Source organism: Triturus cristatus, chromosome 9, assembly GCF_964204655.1.
Source record: "Triturus cristatus chromosome 9, aTriCri1.1, whole genome shotgun sequence".
Lineage (NCBI taxonomy): Eukaryota > Metazoa > Chordata > Amphibia > Caudata > Salamandridae > Triturus > Triturus cristatus.
Window position 1 is genome coordinate 63,182,030 of NC_140592.1, and position 26,303 is coordinate 63,208,332.

General features: G+C 48.0%; 1 protein-coding gene across 2 annotated transcripts in view; it reads left to right on the forward strand.

The window, feature by feature from the left end:
• The window catches only part of PLXNA1 (plexin A1), a 507,337-nt gene that overhangs the window by 389,483 nt on the left and 91,551 nt on the right, over nucleotides 1-26,303 (forward strand). For both annotated transcript variants that reach the window (XM_085624414.1, XM_085624415.1), the window contains exons 11-17: nucleotides 124-314; nucleotides 14,263-14,414; nucleotides 21,938-22,064; nucleotides 23,709-23,845; nucleotides 24,408-24,575; nucleotides 25,276-25,369; nucleotides 26,005-26,244. In XM_085624414.1, the coding sequence (XP_085480540.1) occupies nucleotides 124-314; nucleotides 14,263-14,414; nucleotides 21,938-22,064; nucleotides 23,709-23,845; nucleotides 24,408-24,575; nucleotides 25,276-25,369; nucleotides 26,005-26,244 (1,109 nt within the window). The remainder of the gene's footprint in view (nucleotides 1-123; nucleotides 315-14,262; nucleotides 14,415-21,937; nucleotides 22,065-23,708; nucleotides 23,846-24,407; nucleotides 24,576-25,275; nucleotides 25,370-26,004; nucleotides 26,245-26,303) is intronic.

The window sequence follows — 26,303 nt, forward strand, 5'->3', positions numbered from 1 at the left end:
GTGCACTTCCGCATCCGTGATGCCTTCTGGGGGGTGTAGTTCGATTTGCTCAGTGCCCCTGGCACAGTGGATTCCCCTCCCTCCAGCAGATCAGGCTGACCAGTGACCTTCTTTTCCCGCCAGCTCACCTGTACAAGTGCTCCGCGATGCGCAGCAGCTGCGGCCTGTGCCTGAAGGCGGACCCCCACTTCGAATGTGGCTGGTGTGTGACGGAGAAGAAGTGCACTCTACGTCAGCACTGCCCGTCCAATGACAACAGCTGGATGCACGCCAGCTATGGCAACAGCCGCTGCACGGACCCCAAGATCCTCAAGGTAAGCGGAGCGTCATGAGGGGAGGGGCTCGCGTGGGCTGGGTGCTCGTGCTTGGGCACAAGCCTGCATGTGCAAGACCAGGCGACCTTGTGTGTGGGGTTGTTCACTAGCAATATGAGATGAAATGTTCGCAATAGCACTATCCATGTCCGAATGTGCACAGCCTGCACGTGTGCTCACTAGCATATGAGAAGGATTGTTCACGAGCACTATCTGTTCTGTGACTGTGCACATCCTGAGTGTGTTCATTAGACGTGAGGGATTTTTCACAAGAACATTATTCTTGACTGAATGTGCCCAGTCAGTGTGTGTGTTCACTAGCACGTAAGAGGGATTGTTCGCAAGAGCACTATCCATGTCCGAATGTGAGCCTGCATGTGTGTTCACTAGCATATGAGAAGGATTGTTCGCAAGAGCACTATTTTTGACTGAACGTGCCAGTCAGTGTGTGTTCACTAGCACGTGAGAGATTGTTCCCAAGAGCACTATTCTTGACTGAACGTGCCAGTCAGTGTGTGTTCACTAGCACGTGAGCGATTGTTCCCAAGAGCACTATTCTTGACTGAACGTGCCAGTCAGTGTGTGTTCACTAGCACGTGAGAGATTGTTCCCAAGAGCACTATTCTTGACTGAACGTGCCAGTCAGTGTGTGTTCACTAGCGCGTGAGAGGGATTGTTCGCAAGAGCACTATCCATGTCCGAATGTGCACAGCCTGCACGTGTGTTCACTAGTACGTGAGAAGGATTGTTCACGAGCACTATCTGTGACTGTGCACAGCCTGAGTGTGTTCATTAGACGTGAGAGGGATTGTTCACAAGAGCATTATTCTTGACTGAACGTGCCAGCCAGTGTGTGTGTGTGTTTACTAGCACGTGAGAGGGATTGTTCGCAAGAGCACTATTCTTGACAACGTGCCAGCCAGTGTGTGTGTGTTCACTAGCATATGAGAAGGAATGTTCACGAGCCCTATCCGTGCATGAAGGCTTGCATGTGTGTACTAAAAGCATAGGCACTGTCTTGTTTTTCGTCATAAAAAGTAGTCAGGATGAAGCGGAACTAATCCGCGTGTGAAAGCCACAAAGATGCCATGTGAAAGATTTCTGTGCCCGTGGATGCCAGAATAAAAGTTGTCTTCCTATTCCTAAAGCATGTTCTTGAGTACACAACAGTAAGGTGCATCCCTCCAATCAGGAACCGATATCGATGAAGTCCAAATAAAGCCATAGGGTGTCCCTGAAATGCCCCTTGTATTTGGAGATTGTTGGTGGTGGCCTGTTTACGAGTCTGTTCTGTTGCGCATTTTTAAGGACATCCGTGTGGGCGGAGATCCTTCTGCCCCTGCAGGGTCTTCTGTTCTCATGCCTCCCCGACCTTCTCTTCAGCCCACGTATATAAATGTGAACATGCCTGTTGGGCTCGCCTCTGATTGCATCAGCTGAGATGGGGGCGGGGTCTCTCTGAAAGGATGCATGCAGCAAAGGATTGTGGGCCAGACTCCCCTGGACAGGGGCCTATGAGTTACAGGGCCTGGAACAGAGCCACGTGCTCGCTGTAACTGATAGCCTCTTGGCCTCGATAGGAGTGGATTTTGGGCACCCACCCCTCCATGGTCTTCCATACCCCTCCCCTGCATTCTTCAAGGGTGAGACCATTTCACTATTCTCCTTGTTGAACTCGCGGGATACTTATATTACAAATATTTGGCGCGCACACATCCCGGTACAGTTTTTCTTGTTGCAGTGTTTAGAAGTTCATATAAGGAAGTGGCCACCGCCCTTGTTGCTAGCCCTAACATTAAACATAGTGATTAGAGGTCTTTTGGGGTGCTTCCCAGGGGGTGAGACGTCCTGCTTAATTTTCAGATACCTCCACCCTTCACTACTGACCACACGAGAACCTAAAATCTTGCCTACTCCATTACTGAGTGTTGACCCTGTCTGGTTCATTTGGGGGGGGGGGGGGGGGGGAGGAGGTATCGATTCACAGTCAACATTGAGTCACATTGACTCAATTGTCCAATCACAAAAAAGTTCACTTCAGAAGAATAAAGAAAAGGCACAATCCAGTCACTGGGTGGCCGAATGGTGCACAGCATGGGAATCTAGAATAGTTTCAAACTGCAAACTTTGGTCACAGAAAAGTAACCTTTTCCGGTAATGCGGTTTCTCGTATGGTGAAATGCGACCAGGAATTTCTTCATAGCCGTTGGTAGCCATTTCTATAGCCCCCTTCAGCCTAATCAAGCCTTCCAATCTTATAAACCCTCTAAATGCCTTTTTCAAGAGCTTGCAAAAATATGTCATACATATGAAATGCTTTAGTTCCTTTAAGGTTTCTTTCTGAGGGATTTCTTCTATGCACATGTCATTTCTAAACACTGCCTAATCCCCTGTCCATCAAAAGCCAGTATCTTGTTGACAGAATTTGCATCCCAGCCTCCCTGTAAGACTTTTCTTCCCTACTAAGCATCGTCTCGCGGATTCTGGATATTCTGTGAACACCAGCGTGGTTCTGGAGATCAGCTGCACGCAGGACCAGTCCTAAATAATTAACTTCTTTACAATAGCCCCACAGCACTTCCACATTAATTGACTATTGCGTTATGAGTGATTTAAATGAATTGATGTAAATGTTGCTGCAGGTCTTCCGTGAAGACGCGGAAGAACCGGATAATATTTACGCTGCGGAATAAATTGAGTTGGTAATTAAAAGCATCAGAAACCGCCTCTGCAAAAGAATGGCACACAAAAAGGCTTTAGTCACAAGAAAATAGGGAATATTATTACTTTCTATTGAAAGTACACAACAGTAAGTTTTTTTATATCCTTGTTATGTTATCGAATGTGTAGAGCGCCTGGTTACTCCATTCGGCTGTCCCCGCGCTAGATTCCAACGCTAGTGGCCCCAAGAACCTGCCCTTCACTAATTAATAAATTGGGTTTGTCTGAAAAACCAGCTCTTACGTTTATGCCGAAACATGACTTCAGAAGGCTGCATTCTCGGGCCAAGAGGGTGTGAATTCCAAAACTTAGAGGCGAAGCAGCTCAAGGCGCTACCTCCCATTCCTGCTAGGTTTATTTTCGGGATCAAAGCGCTCCCTGAAGATCTCAGACTCCTATTAGGGTGATAAGGTTTGATTAAAGTTAAGGGGTAACGAGTACCATGCCGATTTAGGATTTTATGACAGAAACGAGTGTTTTGAAAGATCCTCTTTCCTTAAGTGGAAGCCAGCGAAGCTTTACAAGGGCTGTGCCAGTGGAGGTACATGTAGGGATGTCCAAAAGCATCCTAGCGGCAGCGTTCTGTACCCTCTGGAGCCTTCTCTCACTGCCCTGGGAGACCCCAAGGTAGAGTACATTGCAGTAGTCCAGTCTAGACCCCAAAAGACCCTGGACTACAGACTTCCTTGCAGATTCCGGAAGGAGCCCCAAGATCTTACGACGTACTATCCACAATATAAATTGCCTTTGTGTGAATTGAAACCGACTTGTGAACCTGCCGCATTTGTCACGGTATTCACCACTGTCGGCACAGATTTGTTTTCAACCACTATTCTGTTGCCATGTGGTACATTGTCGTTCGCCTTCCTGTGTAAGCTGGGGCCTCCGGTAGCTTGCTAAAGTGAGTGTTGATGTCAAATTAAAGTTTCAAGTAATTTATTCAAGTTCCACATGCGTCTTCTCAGGGTGTGGGAGATCCCTGTGTCTACTCTAGCACAATTGACTCCAGAATGTCGCCGCACCCGTCACATCAGGATTCCAGAGCATGGCATGGCATGGTTAACTGTGGCGGAGCGTATAATACATCGCGGATATAAAGAAGCACAGATATCATCCTTGCTCACCCCTTCCCCTTGACATAGTTCAGTTTTCACTCCATTGTAAATTAATCATCAGATGTACTATCCTTGTATGTTCCTCTTCCACCTGGTTATTATGGATTACAGATCTCAGAAGGCTTGAAAGGTTCCTGTGGCCCATGACCCATTGGCATAACAATAGCCCCTGTGGTGTCCGACGGCAGGGCACCGGAGCGTGGAGGGCCCCTTCTGTGAACTTTGCTGGGGGGCCCCACCCTCAAGTTTCGTTACGCCACTGCCCTCCCTCATCGTGCTTTCCTGATGCACAAAGAAAGCCGCACTAAGGGGCACGATACCTTTTGGCCCAGATGAGGTTTTAAAGGTAGTCTAATGGGAATAGCAAATCCCACAAATGTCAAATTACAAATATGACATTTCGGATATAGCCTCGCGGAAATAGGGAATACCTTGCTCTCAGCGTATAAAATTTACTTCAATTGACAGTATTGTCTCAGGTGTTTTTTTGACTTCCTATTGTGCATGGTCGCACATTAGGAATCTGTGACAGTGCAGTAAATGGCATGACTAGCATTTAAAAAAAAAAATCCAAGGAGTCCTTTCCATCTTCATGGAAGGTGTTAAACAGAGAGTACTTTATATTATAGCTTTTGGGTTCTATTATTTTTAAGTCTGGATTTTGATAGCACTGCTGTCAAATTGACCTTTTGCTGACAATATATAGAGATTGGACTTTGGATCCACCCCTGTTGATTATTGGCTTCAGTCTCTTTCATCCACTGTCTTGAGTCTTTGTCACTCGCGTCTTGGTTCCTACCCGTGGAGTATTGATCTCTCATCTAAAGCCGTTGGCTGTTTGGGTGTATTGTTCCACCTTCACTTGAGTCCTTGCACTTAAATACATGAGCGACTACTTTACAACATCTCCTCTGCTTGGCTCCCTCCTTTGTGTCTTACACTCTAGTGCTAATGATGCATGCATTAGATCATCATACCAAGACCTTTTGGCTTTGCCAATGCTTGTTAGTTTTTGGAGACCTTTTCGGTGATTCTGTGTGTGTGTGTGTGTGTGTGTGACTTTCTCTCTCTCTCTCTCTCCATAGGAGTGTTTAGGACAAGACCTGTTTATCCGCTGCTAAAGCCGGCACTTGTGTGGAAGTTGGCGTGTTGAGTGGTGATGGAGACTGATACATTTTAGGCAATCCTAAATGAGAGCCTGCGTTTAGCCATCGAGTGTCGTTGACAAGTACTTGTGTTTTACAGCTTTAATATTTGTGAAACTCCTGCATTGCAAAGCATTTTCTTTATCTATTATTATGATGGAGGCATGTTGTTTGTCTCAACGGTACCCTCCCTTCGCCTTGTCTTTATCAGCTGCTCACTGTATCTTCCTCTGTTTGAGAGTGGGCTTGATAGTGAGCTCCCAAACTGACTATTGTATACGCTCAGTGTCTGAACGCGGCACAGCTGCAATGAGAAGCAGAGAAAAAGGACTTAAAACGCGATCAGAAGCCAGATCAATCCAGACTCTGGGAGCTTGTGATCTCCCCTCTCTCTCAGAATAGTTTTGCATATCTGAAGGCCGAGCGCCGTTTGTATTTCTTTATTTTTCTCCATAAGAGCCTTTTGTTGTTTTATTTAAAAGTACCCTGGTGAAACCAATTAAAAATGATGGAACCGCGCTACGTGCTTTGTGTACGTTTTGCATAAAAGCGGGAGTGGCGGTGTGCTCCCAGCCAAGAGTTTGACCTTTTGTGGAGCGGACATGCACCCCATGACTGTGCCCTTTGCACTCACAGGGAATCTAGATGCCTCGGTGGCCCGCGTGGTGGCTTTGATTAAGATCTATCACACTGTTCACACATCTCTGTAACATAATCTTAAAGATTATTAAAATCGATAGTCACAGAATCAGTTTATTTAATCTGTGCTCTTGTTTCTTTCATGTCCTCACCACTGCAGCTTGTTTGCTCCTTCTCCGCCTCTGCATGTCGCACTGAACATCACAGAAGTAACCCTGTACAGGAGGCACGGTCTTCTGGTGACGTCTTCTGTCACTCGGAAATATTGGCTTCTGCTGCATGGGCATTATCAATTCAGCCAGTTAAGTTGTACAGTGGCACCTTAAGATAGGGGTGCCATTCTGAGTATCTGAACATTGTAGCATTGCAAATTCTTATATTTAAGGCTCCCGGTAATATGGTATTCATTTTTTTAAACATTTATTTTATTTATTTATTTTATTTATTTTATTTATTTATTTGAGGAGCTTTATATAGCACTGGCTAGACCCGAGGTATCAGAGCGCTTTACATGAGCGTGGCGTAAGAAAAACAGTTTTACAGAACTACATCAGGTTACCAGAGCATAGAATAACACAGAAACAAGTCCCATGGAGCATAGAAGGTAGTGGGGGAGGGGGTTGAGTCAAGAGGCTGGAAAACGGATCCGGTGAGGCATAGCGGCAATGGAAGATAGTACATCCGGGGACCCACAAAAGTCTGAGTCAACGAGCCCACAAACCGGTTGGGGTCACGGAATCAAAATAAGCCGGACTTGTTCACTGCGTCGGAGCACCATGGTTATGGAGCGGGCCTGAAGGAGGGAGCAAGAAGGGTGTCCGTATTTATCTATATTTATTCTTTGCCATCTTATCGGGAGTTATCTTTTTTTTTTTTTTTTCAGAATAAATGGAGTCGTAAAATGGTGTATTTCCACATTTATTTAACTGCTAAATATGCACTCATACTTTTCTACCTGATTTGTTTTAGAATGTTAAGCTGCCAAATATAGCGAAACATTACACTCACAAGTAAATTTCAGCATTATAGTACAAATAGGTTATTTTGGTAAATCTCTACCTGTTTTTTTTTGTTTTCTTAAACTTCCTGTGCTGTCTAGCTGCTCGGATGTAGTCCTGGAAATCACGAAAGACAGCACGGAGAGTCACCCACAAGCACAATTTTCTGCATTTTCCCACTTTTAAAAATAGAGGAAACACGTTGTTTTCTGACTATTATTATCTGTAAAAGCTGAAAAATTAGAACTTTATTGATAGTAGAAGTGGATTAGTTTAGAGAGCAAACAGCTAGAGTGACCAGATGAGTCAAAACCAGTGCATTCTGGGTAGGAGAGGACTACTTTGATTCCATTCTGCCAATTGCACCAATACACCGGTCAGTAAATCCTGGTAAAAAGAAGGCCCAGTACTGGACAACTGATGTCCCAGTGACATGTAGTCATTTGGTCACATGAAGCACAGCCGTACATGGTACCTTTGACTCTAGAAAGAGGCAGCGCCCGCGGCATAGTCCACCCTGAGAGTTATAGGTGGACCACAACTTGTTTTCCTGGTCACTGCATGTCCGTTTTGGGATTTGTGAGATAGCTTATCGGCCAATAACTCTTAATACACGATAAAACGTAGTCTGCATCTAAATGGGACTTTGTGACTATGTTGGTTTATCATTAGTAAATCTATAGTAGGATATGCAGCGGATGATGTCACGGTGCTCTTCCTACAATTGTATATTAACAAAAGGTGTTGGGTCTCAGAAAGCACCATCTTGTTTCCACCTGCCGCATCGTAAAGCGTGCAGCCATTATGCCTCTTACATTGAGAGGGATTACAGTCCTTTCTGATCACGTGCACATCCACCAATAGAAATAGTGCACTAAAGTGCCAGCGTTGGTAGACCAATTGTATACTTTTTCAATCTTTTTTATTTCCGTCCCTTTATCTGTCCCTTTTTTTGCCAGCATTGTGTGTTTAAACTATTCTTCATGTTAGAGTAATTCAGAGCCAAAAGTGTCTTTTCTTTGCACCAGTAGGAATCCTGTTTTCTACAAATGTGCATTAAAAAGAAAGAGATGTTTCCTGCCTGCTAGTAAGCATCCGTACTGGTATGTTAAAATTATACACATTGATTATTTTTTTTAATTGGATTTCTTAATGCAGGCATTTGGCTGCCACATTTAATCTTTGGCATGTTTTTTTTTCTTTTTACATCCATGGCATGTGTTTGCATCAAAAACAGGAAAAAATAACTGTCAGACCTGTTGACTTTGACAGTGCTTGTTTGTTACGGTGCAATATTTTGCTTAAAACCAAAGTAGTATCTAACCAGACCTAAAAATTATTAAACCAATGGAAAAGTCCATGTAAAGTGGAATCTTGGAAATCCGCAACACTGTAGCAGGTAGACACAGGGCAGGATCCATAGACCTTTAAAAAATGTCTATTTTGCCTTGTGACGTCATCTGCCCGCTCTTGCCCGTCATACGTCAAGTCATGAGGTAATCACCTCCTTCCAGAGGCTTCCACGAGCCATGCAGGCCTATCTCCTAGGAGGTTTGAGATGGTTGCTAATGATCAGGAGCCGAGGCTCTTCCTGTGGACACATTAATTCAATTTAGCGCCTGCAGGTGTGTGACAGGCCGCGCTTGAGGCAGTCGGAGGCTCCTGTAAAATTGCCTATAATTTCCTCGTTATTGGTGTTGCTGGGCCGCCTCTCTGCTGCTCATCCGTCAGCGCACGGCTTTTGTCATGCCACACCTGCCCGCCTTATTGGAGATAATTCTGCTAAACGAGCCTCTGCAGGCTCTGGTGTGCAAGCGGGGACTGGCGGAGCCTACGTCCAAGAGGATCTATTGGGACTGATCCCGCTTGAGCAGCTCCGATACTCTAGTGGGGGGGCCTGCCTGGCGGCATAGTGTACCATTGCCCTCCGTGGTAAAGTTTCTGATACGCAAGCGGGGACTGGCGGAGCCTACGTCCAAGAAGGATCTATTGGCACTGATCCAGCTTGAGCAACTCTGTTACTCTAGTGGGGGGGCCTGCCTGGCGGCAGAGTGTACCATTGCCCTCCGTGGTAACGTTTCTGATACGCAAGCAGGGACTGGCGGAGCCTACGTCCAGGAAGGATCTATTGGGACTGATCCTGCTTGAGCAACTCCGTTACTCTAGTGGGTGGGCCTGCCTGGCGGCAGAGTGTACCATTGCCCTCCGTGGTAACGTTTCTGATACGCAAGCGGGGACTAGCGGAGCCTACGTCCAAGAAAGATCTTTTGGGACTGATCCCGCTTGAGCAACTCCGTTACTCTAGTGGGTGGGCCTGCCTGGCGGCAGAGTGTACCATTGCCCTCCATGGTAACGTTTCTGATACGCAAGCTGGGGCTGGCGGAGCCTATGTCCAGGAAGGACGTATTGGGACTGAAGCCCTCTTGGGCACCTCTGTTACTCTATTTGGTGGACCTGCCTAGCAGCAGTGTTTACCATTGCCCTCCTTGGCGGCATTTCAGCTGCGTAAGCTGGGACAGGTGGAGCCATCGTCCTGGAAGGACTTATTGGGCCTGAAGCCCGCTTGGGTTTCTCTATTACTCTAGTGGGCAGCATTTACAATTGCCCTCCATGGCAGCGTTTCCGATGCTCAAGTTGGGGCTGGTGGAGTTGACGATCAGGGAGGACATGCTGGGAACGAAGCCTGCTTGGGCTCCTCTATTTCTTTGGTGCGCGGACCAGCCTGGCGTCCGTATTTACCATTGCTCTCCATGGCGGGATTTCTGATACTCAAGCTGGGACAGGCGTAGTCGACGTCCAGGGAGGATGTGCTGGGACTGAAGCCCGCTCGGGCACCTCTGTTACTCTAGTGGGTGGGCCTGCCTGGAGACAATGTTTACCGTTGCCCTCCATGGCGGCGTTTGATACTCAAGCTGGGGCTGGCGGAGTCTACGATCAGGGAAGACGTGCCGATACCGAAGCCCGCTTGGGCTCCTCTGTTACTCCGGTGGGAAGGCCTGCCCTGTGGCAATATTTACTTTGTCACAGGGTGGTGGTGGATGGACCTGGCTCGCTAAGGCTGGTTGCACCTGTGTCCAGAGATGGAACTGACATCCACTTGGACACTTCCATTAGTGTGGTAGCTGTGCCTTCCCTGCTGCAGTATTTCCCGCTGCCCTGGGGTAGCGTTTCCATTGGGCATAGTAGGATTGGTGGCGTCTGCGTCCATGGAGGACATACTGGGACTGATGCTCATTTGGAAGTCCCGACTACTCTCATGGGTGGGGCTGCCCGGCAACAGTATTTACCATGTCACTGTGGTAGTGGTATACCAGGCTGGCTGTGGTTGGCAGCACCTGTGTCCAGGAAGCACAAGTTGGGATCAAAGTCTAACTGGGGGTCGCCTCTCTACCGTAGTGGATAGACCTTCTGACCTGCCTGGAAGAGGACCGTGGCACTGAACCCCCACTTCAGCCCTCTGTTACTGTACTGGGTGGTACTGGCGGCACCAGCCTCAAGGGAGCCCAATTTGGGACCGAAGGCCATATGGCCACCTCCATTCATGTAGTGGGAGGGCCTGTTCTGCGCCAATACTGTATCGCAATGGTGGTGGAGCTGGCCGCAGCACCAGCGTACAGGTAGCACAGTTTGTGGCAGAGCCCAACTTGGGCTCACCCTTTCCTGTAGCGGGTGAAACCATCTATTGTGGTGGTTGCCGTGGTGGTGGTGGTGCTGCTGCTTCTACGGGATGGGCTTGGACTGGCATAGCTCTCTTCCAGTAAGGGTGACTCGGGTCCAAAGCCTTCATGAATACTTCAATTTCTCTAACCAGATTCTTGAAACCAAAATCTGAGCGTGACATAGAAGTTAGACTATAATTTGTCAGTGAACAAGAGGCACAAAATGACGTGGCTACATCAAGATGGAAAATGGACTATAATGTCAAGTAAACCTTACCCAGAATCATCTTAACGTGGGCTGCTAACCAGTCTGGAAACGTATGCTGGGGGGGAAGCGTGTCTCCCTTTCAGAATCTGACCAGGACACCCCATGACCCCTGACTTTGCTGTGCGCTGCACCAAGGCACATCTGAGCGAAGGGGATCGGGGAGAGCAAATTACTTTTTGCCACCTCCCAAAACTGGCACGTGCATGTCATTAACAAACGTATTCGATACATTTAATAAAACCTAGGCTCTCCCAGCAGATGAAAACATTTGATTACTGTTGTACTTGCTGCTCAGCCAGCGTGAATGCGGTGTGGAATGTTGGAGCGTGATGATGCAGCGGAATGTTGGATGAGTGAGATTGGCAGTGGGCGCATGGGCTAAGCAGCAGGAAGGCTGCTCCTGGCGGGGCTCTGTACTTTTACTCCTGAACTTACCATCTTAATAAATACCACCTGTTCGTTCATTTACAACAATTACCCGGGGAGGTGTCTGTCCCCGTGGCATTATTACCCATTTTTTAATGCAGTTGTTAAACGTTGTCACAGCAACAGGACATGTTTTTAAATCCGGTTTCTCCCCACACCACCACCGTGCATGGCACCACTGCATTTGAGGCCTAGGAGTTCACAGGAAAAATGTGTACTTTTGACTTTGCCATGACATTTTGAATATTTGGCAGGAGATAATTTGTCGGCTATGCCGTATTCTTATTTAAACAAACACTTTAACTCTGGAATCAGCCACAATTGAAGTTGTGAGCCTCACAGGGAAACACCCATATTTTACATTCAGTAATTCTGAGCACACTCCTAGCCCTAAGAAAATCACAAGTCCAAGACCGAAGGAAAGGACTGAGGGCCCTTTAAAAATCTCCAGCGTAGTCTCGTGACAAGATGATATAACAGTGAGTGCTTGTGATGTCACAACCGGTTGCGTGGCTACCAAATATCCGTCCTTACCAGATGCGCCTGAGAGAGCGAGTAAGGTGGAGGGCGTACTGGCTCTGTCGTGTGCAGATTTGAGGGAACGCTCGTCACACTTCAGGTACGCCCCCCCCCCCGGGGGGGGAATACTGCCCCGCCCCACCCGCGGAAAGGTCGCGTTTTATTGCTTTTCCATCTCTGAATGTGAATTTGCTTGTTGGACTGATTCTCCACGGCTACTATTAATTTGTCATTTCAGGAACGTCATGTGGATAGTAATAGACAATATGCACCTTTAGAGCACCTGTCACCTGCCATTCAGCTTAAACCTTGGATAAATGGGCTTTGTGTTGTTTTTATGTTTATTTAAAAAAAAATCTCAAACATCTTCGTTTGTAGCATGTCAATCGTCCGCATCTGCTGACAGGTGCCATTAAAACTAGCAAAAGATAAAGGCTTACTTACCTGTTTATTTCTTAAATGCCTGTGGTCGGATTGTCGCCTTCACCAGGGTTTAAAAGCAGAGGATGCAGTCTGGAGCACTCGGGGGGCAGTCGAGCGCTCATGGTGCGAGTACCGGCCCGGGTTTACATCGCTCGTCCCTTGTGTTCACAGCAGAATACATTGCGCAAGACTGCCTCCGTGCTGTCTGTCCGGCTGGAGTCCTGTCCAGACTGAGGAGGCTGTAGACACTCTTCTACTGGGCGTCGTTAGTGACCCCTACTCGTTAGGACACGTCCTTCTAAGCTCGTCCTCTTGCAGAAGCTCTCTGTAGAGGGTGGTGGGCCAGCTCACTGTAGAACCATGTCCCTGCTTTATTACGTCCCAGAGAATTTGATGAAAAATGTACTTGTCAGCTGCAGGAGTTCACGGCCCACAGACACCCTGCGGCCTACAGACACCCCGCTTACTCCTCAGAAGGGTGCGTTCAGCCTGGTTCGTCATGTAGAGGCAGGCGGTGGACTTTTGTTTACTGGACGAGCTTCACAGATCCTTGAAGGGTGGTGAGCGGGCTTACCTTGCATTCAACATTGTCGAGCGCCACATTCTACTGTAGCGCCTCTCTGGTTTTCACATCAGTGGCGCTAATGTGCGCTGGAGTTTATGCTTTCTGTCGCAGTACAGCTGGGAACTTTCTCTTCTGTCTTCCGCCATTTTGGGGGTCTCCAGAGCTCAGCGCTCTGCCTGTTCATTTGTCTAGCGCCTCTCGTTCACCTGCTGCATGGACCAGACTTGGCTCTGTCCTTGTACCGGAATGACGCACATATGTTGTTGGACATTCTGGAGATTGGGGTTGGTGGGGGGGATGAAGTGGTCAATTTCATGGGGCTCCATCTGGGAAGAAACTGCATCATTGTTTGATGTTCGCCAATTGCCTAAGATTTAGTTCATCTGAACCGGAGATTTTTTTCTGTAATAAAAAAAATTGATCGGCTACTGGTACACCAAGTCCAGGGCTTCACCAATGATCAATGCTCCTGCACCCACCTCTCAGGTCCGGAATCTGCATGTTCTCCTTGACACAGACCCTTCTTTATCTGGCCAAGTTTGGTCAGTTACTTGAATGTGCTTCTCCCACGTGAGATGCCTTGGTCACGTGACCCCTTCTTGATTGGAATAGTTATCATGACTGTTGTGAAAGCCCTCCTCCATGTTTATCACATCGCAAACCAGTCTTGGGCAGAATTCAACGTGTACAAAGCGCCACCGCTACGGTCGCCTGTGGACATTGCAAGTTTGAGTCCATCTCCTCTGGAATTAAAATGTTCCACTGGATTCCCATAGGCTGCAGAATTCTTTCTGAAGCAGTGTGATTTGTCCGCTGCCTCTTTTATAGCAGCTCTCCCATCTTCGTGGCTGCTTCCTCCGATGCGGTCCTTAGCAGGCCCACCTTCGTTCAATTCCCAAGATGGTTATGCCGTCTTTCAAACTAGCCATTTTTTGGGGATGTGGAGGGACACATGTCAGGCCTTTCGTAGTCCAAGGGTCCTAAATTTGAAGTTTACTGTCTAATGCTTCGAAAGAATGCATGCATCTATTATATTTCAGCAGAAAGGGAAAAACTTAGCTTTTGGCAGGATACTGCTCGGGGTGGGTCACCGACCTTGGTATGCCATCTGTTTGTACCGCACCAAGAGACGCTCCTGCTGAGGAAGAACTCTGCGCTTCATATAAGTAGACCATAGGTCAACTCATACATATGAACCATACAAGCCGCTAAGTGTCCTGCCCCGGCTCTGGGTGAGACAGTCATGATGCCAGTTTGATGTGGGTGAGTAGGTGTGACTGGTGAACCTTGTTGTAGAGTAGATGTGAATTCTGATCTCATTAGAGGAATCCGTTCCTTCCTGAGTGTGTCCTCCAGAATGGAGCTGAACCGGGACGGCCCTCGTGGCTCGTCCATCCATAGTGCAGGATTGCACCCAGCAGGTTAATCTCTTATCCACTATTAATTCTTTTTTTCTCCTTGATCCTACAGTTGTCTCCAGAGACCGGCCCCAAGCAAGGGGGGACCCGCTTGACCATCGCCGGTGAAAACCTGGGCCTGCGCTTTGAGGACATCCGCCTGGGGGTGCGAGTTGGACGGGTCATGTGTGTGCCTACAGAGAGCGAATACATCAGCGCTGAGCAGTGAGTATAAAGTCTGTGTCCACTTATGTCCTTGTGGAGATGGGTTTCTCTAGAGTGTAGACGCCTCAAAAGGGGCCTGGTGTACAGCACGCGTAGGGTATGGCTCTGTAGTAAGCTCCCTTCAATGGGGTCTCATACACTGTGAGGGTGGGTAAACACACTCCGATGGGGTCTCTTCTACCCCATAAGGGCTGGTGTTGTAACTTCAGTTATAATCTTATGTACATCAAAAGAGTGTGATGTCAGCGCTTCAGATGGGAGTTTCTTGAGTTATATTAGTTTGTTGTTTTGGTCTTATTTTGTACACAGTTGGTTTTGACGTGTGCCTCCAGGAGGGGCTGTAAGGCGCGGATTGTACTGTACTTTGTGGTGGGAGAGGCCCTAGTCCCTTGTGCAAGCTCCATCCTACTAAAAATCTTTTGTTTCCTGTATGGCGCCAGAAACCTTGCGCCCTGCCACCTGTCTGGATAGCACCACTCACTGTTGCCCCTTTGTCCTTAAGTGCCATGGCGATCTAGCGGGCCAGATCATCACCTTTCGTCTGGACCACCAAGGTGAAGAGGGGCCTGGAGATCAGCGGAGAGGGTCTCTGGGCCCCTCGCCATGTTCCACCTGGCTGAATTAACCCCTGGGTAGGTATGACTTCTACCAGAGATTCCATGCCCAGATCCAGACTAGGCCTTACTGTACTAAGACAAGGGACATGGATGCTGAAAGGTCACTGTGCCTTGTTGGGTCCCTAATGTCTTCGGTCATCGCTGGAAAGCTGCAGAGCGTGCCCTTGGCTAGAAGCGCGCTTCCCAAGGTGGGCTCAGCAGATCCTGGCTGGAGTAGCTCGCTTTCCTTGGTCACTGGCCACGCTGCTTGGCGCTCCCTCTTGGGATGTGAGCGATACCAAGCCTTATTTCAAAAGGGGGGGATAAACGGACAATTGATAACCAGGTCCAGCATACAGGTCCGTAAATAGAGCTCTAACAAAGAAAGTATGCAGTTCCTAATATGCAGGCAGGCTATGTGTATGCAGAGTGAACTCTAGTGAATCCTAGAGTATGAGAGGGGAGAAGGAACTTCTCCTTGTTGGAATAAGACCCTCACACACCCAGCCAGCTAGGTGTCATGCTTCATCATCGGGTCTGCTCCTTATCGGGGCGGCGCTGCAATCCCCGATCGGCACCCGAATTGGGGCCTTCCTGACGGAGATCTTTTTTCCAGAAGCCGATTGGTGAAGTGCAAGTGAGGGTCCTAAAAATTGGTGTAGGTGATAATGATGTGTGTGTAAAGAATCTAAAATAGGGGAGGTGGTCCACTCAGAAATTTTTTTAATGAACGTGGCCCCAACCCTAATTAAAAATAATGAGACAAACCAACGCTATAACCAATTCCAAGGATACTGGTATGTAGCGTCTGCAAATGGTCGACATGTTTCTTGCCTTGGAGTCAATTAGACGGCAATTCATCAGGACCAGAAAAACGACCTACACTTAAGTGGTGATGGTCTAAGGTAAAGTATACAATTGACCACCCTTACAGCACCCAAAGCAAGTGTGGTACCTGTAACTCAAAAAACATAACCTGCAAGGAAAAAACAGATTGACAAATTTATCAATACAAGTCAATATATTATTCACTACTTCATGACAGGACATGCAACGTGAATTTGATGCAAAACTCATGCTCTTCAAGGTTCATGACATGCATGATGACGTGTCTTTTATGTAGTGAATCTGAGAACAATAAAAATGAATGCAGCAAGAGAAGCACACAAGAAAATTCACTCACCCATTAGGGTCATGGCATTGGTGTTTCAGATCCGGCTAGTGGAGACACTAAGTTGTAGTGTCCTAATAATATTGGAAAAATAAAATCAAAGGGAGACATGATTGATACACGTGGATTGCGCGCAGAGCCCGGTGCCAAACGCCCGGGGTCATAAAAGACACAGCGGCCCATAATGTCACTTAAGAAACTTAAAGGTTCAAAATAAACCATAGCAGTGCCACGCCTCCATAGTAAGGCACACAATGTATGATAACAATATTCATGAAACCAGAGAGACGTCGCGTGGTGCCTCTGCAAGCAAGAATATCACCCACAGTCCCACAAGGGAGAGGACAGGGTTGTAAACATAGCCCGCCAGTGCCTCACACGGGGACGCCAAACTGCGTCTCCAACTAAAAAACAACGTATAATTATGATGGAAGCAATCAACCAATCAATACGCGCAGAGACTCGCGCAGTTGCCAATGCAGTGGAGTTAATTATTCCTGGGCATTGCTATTTTAAACCGTCGTAGAGTCAGTGCCGCAAAGTTGTGCGAACGGCGATCCTATACAAAGTGGTCTCAAGTATGTGGGAGGTCGCGGCACAACTAATCATCGAAGGGGGAGGAAAAAGAATGGTAGTACGCACGGGTTTCCAAAAACGGAGGTGGCGGTAGACCTACCCCACGTCGCCGGTCCGGGATTCACAATGTTGTGCTATCAGTGGGCGTGTGATATACCGGAGCAAGCGCGCAGTGGTATAAGGACTTCCGGGTCACTCACCGGAAAGAGACTAGAATGCCGTATTAGGGAAGGTGCCATCTTGGAAAGGGAACCCACTGTGTTACCTTCACAAACAGGCAAGCTCAAGCCCCGGACTCACCGCACACTCCCAGGGAACCAGCCAAGTCGCTCTAAATAAAGCTCGGGTAGTGGGGTTAAAACAAGAGGCGGATTGGATGTAATAAATTAATTTAACAATGGCTGATACCAAGCCTAGCAGATGGGTCCATGCATACTTAAACGGCTTCATCCGAGGAGAAGTGGTGTTTCTCCTCCGTAGGCCTCGAGACGTACTTCACCCTGCCACAGAGAAGCCCGAAGGGTGCCCGAGGAAGGCAGGGCCTTGAGAGATCGCAGTGGGATGAATGACTCATTTACCCAGCTTCAGTAGAAAAGCAGAGGCCTGTACCCACCCCACCCCCTCCCCACATGCTGCCATACGAATCCGGCATGCGTGTCGCTACAGATCATGCAGACTTAAGACATTTCCTATTTCCTTCCTTGTACTGAGGTCTCCAAGGGGTCCCCCTTTCATCCTCCTTCCAGGAGTGAAAAGCCATCTGCCCTGGGATGGGGCCTCCTGTCTTCAGAGATAATTCATCCGAGTATTTGGAAAATTTCTGCTTTGCTTCAGTCTGCCTTTCCCTCCTGGACTCTACCTGCTGCAGATGCCCACTCGGCTGTCTTGTGTATCCACCCAGGGACTGCCAGTGTACAGCGCACGCATCCTTAAATGCCCTCTCTGCCCCCAGCCCTAAGGTCTGCTGCCCAGGCTGGTGTCCCATCACCAGCAACCACAGTGCAGCCCATCTCTACCCCTGGGGAAGGGAGGGGAGGCTCATGTCCTGCGATATTGCTTCACCTCCACCTCCCTGGACGCGATTACCTCAACCAAGGGCACTACTTGGTGCCAAGATACCCAGGCATTTTGGTTGAAGCGCTCCCATGTTTACTGATGTTAAGTATTCTCCTCTAATGACGCCACCTGTGGTTGCTGTGTGTTTGCTTGCTCCAGCTTCCCCCCACAAGATTGGTGAATGGAGGATGAAGGCGTATTATATTTTGTGGGGGAGTACCACGGGCCCCCTGGAGTACCACGGGCCCCCTGGAGTACCACGGGCCCCCTGGAGTACCACGGGCCCCCTGGAGTACCACGGGCCCCCTGGAGTACCACGGGCAGCGCTGCCCTCGTACTATGTTCTGAGCTCCTGCCTGTTCAGCGGGTGGTAATAAACCTCTTCGCTAACATTGTGTTGGCATCTGTGGAAGGCTACGTCTCCAGTGGAGGCCGGTGGCGGCCACCACTTTTGTAGGCCAGCTCAGTGGGTTAATTCCACTGCTCCATAGATCAGTTGGTAAACTGCAAGTCCTACGTTTGGATCTCAGTAGGACATGTCCACTCCACCTCTGAGGTACAACGACCACCCTTGATTGGTGTTACGGTGACACCGGTTAATGGTGCACCAAGCGACAAGCTGGGGTTCATAGCGATCTCATCTGCATAAGAGCGAATGTATTATCAATCACCAATACCATTACAAAGTCTTAACTTGCTAACGGAGGCGCACACACACTTGTCGAGTGCGATGTATGTGTTTATTTTCTGAACCACAGAATTTAGACCATAACTGGCTCGTCCGTGTGAAAGAAGCGACCGCGGGAGCTCTCACTCAGCGCCAGTCTTTGCGGTGTGCAAGGATCCCGTCTCTCTGTTAAGAGGGGCGCTGCGCATGCGTCAGTCTTGCATCTCCAGCGGCGGTGCGCGTGCCCTAGAGCTTGAGGCAGCCATTCACCTGGAACATTAGACGTCCGCAGCATGTCCCCTGTCGAAGCGGAGCGTCCTGACTCTTGACCCAAACACCACTTCCGCCCGACCTAAAAATGACCGATTTCTTTGGATTTTGTGTTCGAATTGAAAAGATTAAAGGTTGCAGTTAAATGTATGAACTTCAATTCACCGAAAGGCCAGGGGTAGGGGAAGTGACATCACACGCAATTTGACCTATACATTCACACACACAGATGCTTACCCATAAACACACAACCACACATACATACACTCTTCTCACATAAACACACTCACATAATATACATTTAAAAGCATTTTTTACTCACCTCAGCTGCTAGGAAGGGTCATATTCTAGCGAATTGTACTCCAAAATGTATCACCATAATAGTGAATAATATACTGTTATTCACTATTAGTGTAATAAACAAAATGCCCAAAAAACAAGGAGATTGGCGCGCTAACTGATGCCCATAAGAACAAGGTGCCCACTCTGTGTCTGGCACTGATTTTGCCACCTTAGAGTTAAGGGGTTGCAAATACAGTGTCAGGGGTCACAAGGGGCAAGATAGAGGTCACAGCTGCGAACTCTCAATGAATCCAAGGTTAAATGACACTTTCTTATAAAGTCAGAAAACATTTTGTTAAATATTTGTATTTACGAGGCCTCAAGAAAATGAGCTTGGCAGTCCGAACTGGTGCGAGTATTACTAGGGCCGTAGTTACGTTGGTGCAGTGGAACCAGGGTCTAGGTAGGGCCGTAGTTGTGTTGGTGCAGTGGAACCAGGGTTTAGGTAGGGCCGTAGTTGTGTTGGTGCAGTGGAACCAGGGTCTAGGTAGGGCCGTAGTTGTGTTGGTGCAGTGGAACCAGGGTCTAGGTAGGGCCGTAGTTGTGTTGGTGCAGTGGAACCAGGGTCAAGGTAGGGCCGTAGTTGTGTTGGTGCAGTGGAACCAGGGTCTAGGTAGGGCCATAGTTGTGTTGGTGCAGTGGAACCAGGGTCTAGGTAGGGCCGTAGTTGTGTTGGTGCAGTGGAACCAGGGTCTAGGTAGGGCCGTAGTTGTGTTGGTGCAGTGGAACCAGGGTCTAGGTAGGGCCGTAGTTGTGTTGGTGCAGTGGAACCAGGGTCTAGGTAGGGCCGTAGTTGTGTTGGTGCAGTGGAACCAGGGTCTAGGTAGGGCCGTAGTTGTGTTGGTGCAGTGGAACCAGGGTCTAGGTAGGGCCGTAGTTGTGTTGGTGCAGTGGAACCAGGGTCTAGGTAGGGCCGTAGTTATGTTGGTGCAGTGGAACCAGGGTCTAGGTAGGGCCGTAGTTAGGTTGGTGCAGTGGAACCAGGGTCTAGGTAGGGCCGTAGTTAGGTTGGTGCAGTGGAACCAGGGTCTAGGTAGGGCAGTAGTTAGGTTGGTGCAGTGGAACCAGGGTCTAGGACTGCCAGGGGACGCTTGTTCAGTTATGGACGATTTTAATGTCCAATCCCTGTGCCGAGGAAGAGGGAGACTTGGGCGTAAGGCCAAAGCACCCTTGTGAGGCTGTTGTAGGTATGAGTTGGAAAGGGCCGAGTAGGAAGGGTTAGGAGAGGTTGGCATCTCTGCAGTTAGTCCTTCGACCTTACACCTAGTAAGATCGCTCTGCGATGGAGATTTTACTACAAATCGTAAATCAGAGGTTCAAATTGTATTCATGCAACCCGGCTTCCGATATCCGGCCCATCCACAGTGGCGTGCGGATAGGCATGCCTACAACACCTGGTAGTCCCAGGCAGTCTTCCATCCAAGAACTAACCGGAAGTGTTCCGCAGCTTGGTTAAATGTAGGGGAGTGGAGACTCTCTCAGCTGAGGTTGACTTGAAGGATGCAGCCCCCCCCCTTGTCAATGCGATGAGCAGCCTGGCACCTTTTGGGTGTTACTAACAATTTTTTTACGAGCTGCTGTGGAAGACTTTAGGAGTCTCTTGAGGCCGGGGGTGAATTTCTAAATTGAGAGTGAGTGACCGGTAATTCCAGACTGTGCTCTGTTCCCACCCTGCCATATGCTCTTAAGGGTAGCAGCATGATTCTACACACAGTGCCACATTGCACAATGTACAGGATTGCTAATGACCCCAGTAATGATTACACACGGACTATCACGTTCTTGAACAACAAAAATGTTACATCTCCTTACAAGACACAAAGTGCCGTTATACATCATCATGTAGGGCCAATTTAATAACACATTACGATCATGTCTAAAACATACTAATCGTGGCCTCAGTTTGTTAAAAAAAATACGTTCCTGTACACCTAAACAATTACACAGTTACTGCTGAAAATTCATCTCTCTTGGTCCTTGCTCCAGTAATCACCCGAAGACCTACTCAGTCTGCAGCATGTTCATGCAGTCGCTCATTCACATTTAATGTCCTGCCTCACTGACGAGACGCAAGAAGGCCTAAACTGCTCTGTGGTTACTTGAATTTCCATCTGGAGGGGACTGGGTCTGGCAGTTCATGCAGGACCGTTCCCACTGCAGCAGGACCATGGTTGATTTACAAACGCTGTTCTCTGTCTAGGATGACCTAGTGGGAAAAAACAATGTGGTCTGAGCTGAATTCAAGCCTTTCTTCCATCATTGTATTGCTTGTCACACCTTTCAGACATTATAGTGGGAGATAATGTTACCACAGTAGCTTAACTGATGTACGGGCAGTCATTTCAGGTTTTGTATTTATATCCTGGTCCCCCTAAGGTACCCTTAACCTTTAGGTACAAGGGTCTAAGCAACAATATCTCGCGAAACACCAAAACCTTAGGGAATTTGCCCCAGTGATGAAGATTTGATGCTCAAGTCCGTTTTAGTGTAAATTATTTTTACAAATCTGCGGCCGGGTTGCGTGCTGCACTCTTTGGAAGATACATTTTCTGTATTAATCCACTATTTTTACTTGATGCATAGGAGGGCTCTCAGCCATCTTGAGGGGCTGTCGGGGGCCATCTTGAGGGGCTGTCGGGGGCCATCTTGAGGGGCTGTCGGGGCCATCTTGCGGGGCTGTCGGCGGCCATCTTGAGGGGGCTGTCGGTGGCCATCTTGAGGGGGCTGTCGGCGGCCATCTTGAGGGGCTGTAGGCGGCCATCTTGAACACTATTGTGTTTTCCACTCACCATCATGCTGAAACCTTTTTCTTCTTTCACTACCCCCCCACCCCTCTGTTTTTTAGAATTGTTTGCGAGATCAGTGATGCTAGTGGCACCAGAAGCCAAGAGTTGTCTGTCTCAGTGGAAGTGTGCGTACGGGACTGCTCCCCTGATTACAAGGCCATCGCACCCAAAGGTTTCACCTTTGTGGTAAGTTATGAAACAGATGTTTTTTAATCTACCAGTTTTTCTTGGTTTACTTTTTGATATATCCACTCAAAACCTTTGCTGTCATTCTTTGAACCAATTAAGAATTGCAGCTGCCCTTTACTGTTTATCCGTCCTACGGTCTTATGCTGTGAGCATCTCAAAACAAGGCGATGGAGAAACTAAAAAGAAATCCAGTAGGAAAGGGGAGGGAAGCGTTTGGGCATGGGGCAAATTCATTCTCCACCTTTGAATCGAAAAATTAAACTGTAGAAGGAAAATGTGACCTCATGAATTTTGTATATTGAAATTTCAGATTTTTTTTTTCACATTTTCAAAGTCAACGAAGACGCTTTGAAAAGTTCAATGGATTTGTTTATTCTGAGACCTGTGCTCTTTTGTACGCAAACTGCAAGCCTCATGGCTATCGTCAAATTGAATGAGATTCTAGAAGCCTGGCAGAAATTTAAAATAACAAATATTAATTGCATGTTAAAAATTAAGAGGGAAACTATGTAAACAAATCTAGACTGAGATGTTTTTTCCAAGTTAAAGTCCACGGTGAAGCAGGAGACTGCAGACTCCTGTTTTAAGGCACTATATGCTTTTGACCGACAGAACTTGCGGAGTTAAGGGGCTCCGCTGTTAATGGAAGAACCATGTTCCCCAAGTTTTAATTTGGCCTTTCCCACTCAAGCCACTTGTGACTTTGGGAAATCTCGAATTGTGCTGTATTTGCAGTGTACTGTGAGCTCTTAAAAATAATCTGAACTTCATTGTGCACTTTTTATAAAAAGAACAAAACAAATGTTTCCTGTCTGTTAATTACATTCCTCTAAAGTGCCTCTGTCCTAAGAGGTAGGCACAGATAAAGTGCCTCTGTCCTAGGAGGGAGACACAGATAAAATGCCTCTGTCCTAGGAGGGAGACACAGATAAAGTGCCTCTGTCCTAGGAGGGAGACACAGATAAAGTGCCTCTGTCCTAGGAGACATAAAGTGCCTCTGTCCTAGGAGGTAGACATAAAGTGCCGCTGCCCTAGGAGGTAGACACAGATGTATGTGATAAAGCATGGGAAGCTATAGAAAGTTTCGGGTGAGGTATGTGGGACCTCCATGTTTAGAATCCTATCTAGATTGTCCACAGTAATGTAGCCGGGCAGTCCTTGTAATAGCCAGACTTCCTATACTGCCAAATAGCCTCATGTGTTTTTGTGGTAGCCGAAGCAGTTTGCTTTGTTTTGGTGGGTTTATTATTATTATTATTTTTTTTAACCTCCTTTTACATATCTTTAACATTTGGGTACAGTCTCGTCTGATCCCTGAGGAGCTACGGGTCTCGTCTTAACACCGGAGCGAAGGCGAGAACTGAATTCCAGGGACAGTGTACGCTTTTCTACCTTGTTTTTGGTTCCTGTGGAGGTGTGCTCTTTCCATGAAGCGCGCTGTATTATCAGGAATATCCGCTAATGGGCAGTACTCTTGTCCTCTCCTCCTATGATATTCTCTGTGGCCTCCTGCTGCTCCTAGGGTGGTCCTGCCCTCAGCCACTGATTTCCTCCGCTGACCAATATCCATAGCTCCTTGGGATCGACCGGTGGGTGCGTTTTCTATGGGTTTGTTTATCTCTTGTTTCTTCTTTTAATCAGATGCCCTCCTTCTCGAACATGTCGCCATCCCGTGGACCGGTCTCTGGAGGGACCTGGGTGACCATCCATGGCAACCACCTGAACGCGGGAAGTGATGTTGCCGTCACCATTGGTGGGCGGCCTTGCCTGTTTTCTAGGTGAGCGATTTGGATGTCGCCTTGACTTGATGTGCCTTTCTCTGTTCTCTTTTATGCTCCCTGCCCACCTTTAATCTCTCTGCCCTTATATATGCCCGTTGCCCTCCTTGTTTACCCCTTATCCTCCTCATTTTCAGTTTATCCTCTTTTACCAACCTGCCCGCTTGTACCCACTTCCCTGTTTTCCTCCTCCCACCTATCCTTCCCATTCCCCCTTCCGTATCACCCTTCCCCATCACCCTTCCCTGCTTGCCCTTCACCTGCCTCCCCGCCCTTGCCCTTCTAGTTCCTATTTGCCCTGTCATCCTTGTGATACAGGCTAGTGCTTGGATTTCTGGTACACTTGATGAAATAACATTTTGCCACCCTGCTGCCAATGTCCATGAGACCATATTTGATGGTTTTAGAAGAATTCCTGCCCTTGCTTGTCTCTTGGCATCCGAGACAGCCACCGAGACCTGCCCTGCCTTATAACTATCTCTGCCTCCCTTCGCCCTCACCTTCTTAGCCTCTGTGGCACTACCAGCCTCAGTACATACATTATTCTATTCTCCTGTCCTAGGCGAAGTGCCACTGAGATCCGCTGTAAAACCCCGCCAGGCGTGGTGGCCGCCCCTGCACCAATCATCATCACTATAAACCGCGCAGTGCTTGCAAATGGCGCCGTGAAGTACAACTACACCGAAGATCCCACCATCCTCAAGATGGACCCCGAGTGGAGCATCAACAGGTGGGTCCCTTGGATAGGTGACCTTCTTCGCCACATCGAGATGCAAAGCTAACCAAATGTCCACCCAATGGGGACTGCGCAAATTGTGTTTTGGTTTGTTGGAACACCTTTTCACCTAATCTCAGTGAAGCTGGCCACTTACCCACAACCTCCCCTGGGCTTGATTTGTGGCCCCCTTAATGGCGGCCATTATTCTGCTCTATGAGAAGAAAGCTCCTCCCTGTACCTGTGTGGTTGGTCCCAAAGTAATGTTTATGTAGGTTGTGAGTGCTTTCTTTCAATACCAGGGGTAGCTTTCGTAAAGTCTGCTCTATGGTTATATTGGTGCACCTTCCACAAGCCGGAAGTGGAGTAAGAGTCATGACATGAGGTAGCAAGGTTACTACACCAGGTAGGTCTGTAAGACTCTGAGCAGTAATGTAACCTCTGCCTTTAGTATTCATAGCTTGTTTCTCAGACCTGACCAGCGTATTGTGGTCACTTCTTGAGTGGAGGGATTCGAACACTACGTGCCCCCCCAGCTTGTATTGTTTGCTGTTTTGTATGCTGTGATTGAAACGCTGGCTCCGGCGCTCTGCTTGTGCGCATGTCTAGGGTTGCAGCCTGCACTTTACTGCAGCAAGCTCGGTCATTGTGTGCATGTGTGTTTATAGTTCAGTCGCGAGTGTTCAATCGTTTTCTCTTTATTGTCCTCTTTCAGCGGAGGGACCCCGCTGACTGTCACTGGAACCAACTTGGGTACAATCAGGGACCCCAGAATACGAGCCAAGTACGGAAGCACAGAGCGCGAGAACGTAAGTGACGCTGCTGAAAAGGGGAGTTTGCATGTTACGTAAATGTCTGTCTGCCTTGAGCAGAATGAGGGATGTCGATTTTCCTGCATAGGTAGGCCTGATGGAAGGGACACCCAGGTAAAGCTTTACTCCCTTCAGTGGTACTCCCTCCCTAGAGTAAGCAAGTGCAACATTGACATTCCTCACTTAGTCTACCCCTGGGTCTTCAGCCACCATGCTGTAATGCTCCCCGAATGCTTAGATAAGGAAAAGTACCCTTAATCTCTGCCATAACAAACAAAGTGCCATCCTGGGATACGCCTCCGGTGTAATCTGAAAGGGGTCTGGTTAACACTTCTTTGAACAAGGTCTCCATTCAGTTATGTGGCTGCTTCGCTCTCTGGGTTTCTGGCTAATGTCCTCCAATTATAGAATGCCATTTTAGAGCCAAAAAATTTAAAGGGCATGTGGGAAAAATATGATAAGCTAACATTGACAATTCAGCCTACTTAGCATCAGGGGTCGTAAAGAGCTGGAACGGACCCTGATGAGTTCCATTGAATTGGGTAACAATAAACATCTGGAATTCAGTGCCAAGATACACCTGGGTGAACGTGCGCTTTACAAATACACATGTTATGTCTTCACCCCTCCAGAACTGCACTGTTTACAATGATACCACCATGGTGTGCCTTGCTCCTTCCATCGACAATCCTACCAGGATCCCTCCGGAGATGGGCGACCGACCAGATGAGATTGGCTTCATCATGGATAATGTGCAGGCCCTGCTGATCATGAACAACACCGGCTTCGTCTACTACCCGGACCCCGTCTTTGAGCCGCTGAGCCTTACGGGGACCCTGGAGCTGAAGCCCAGCTCCCCACTGATCCTCAAGGTAAGGTGGACCCTTGTACATCTGCACTCTGGGAGTCATTACTAAACCCCGTCTCACAT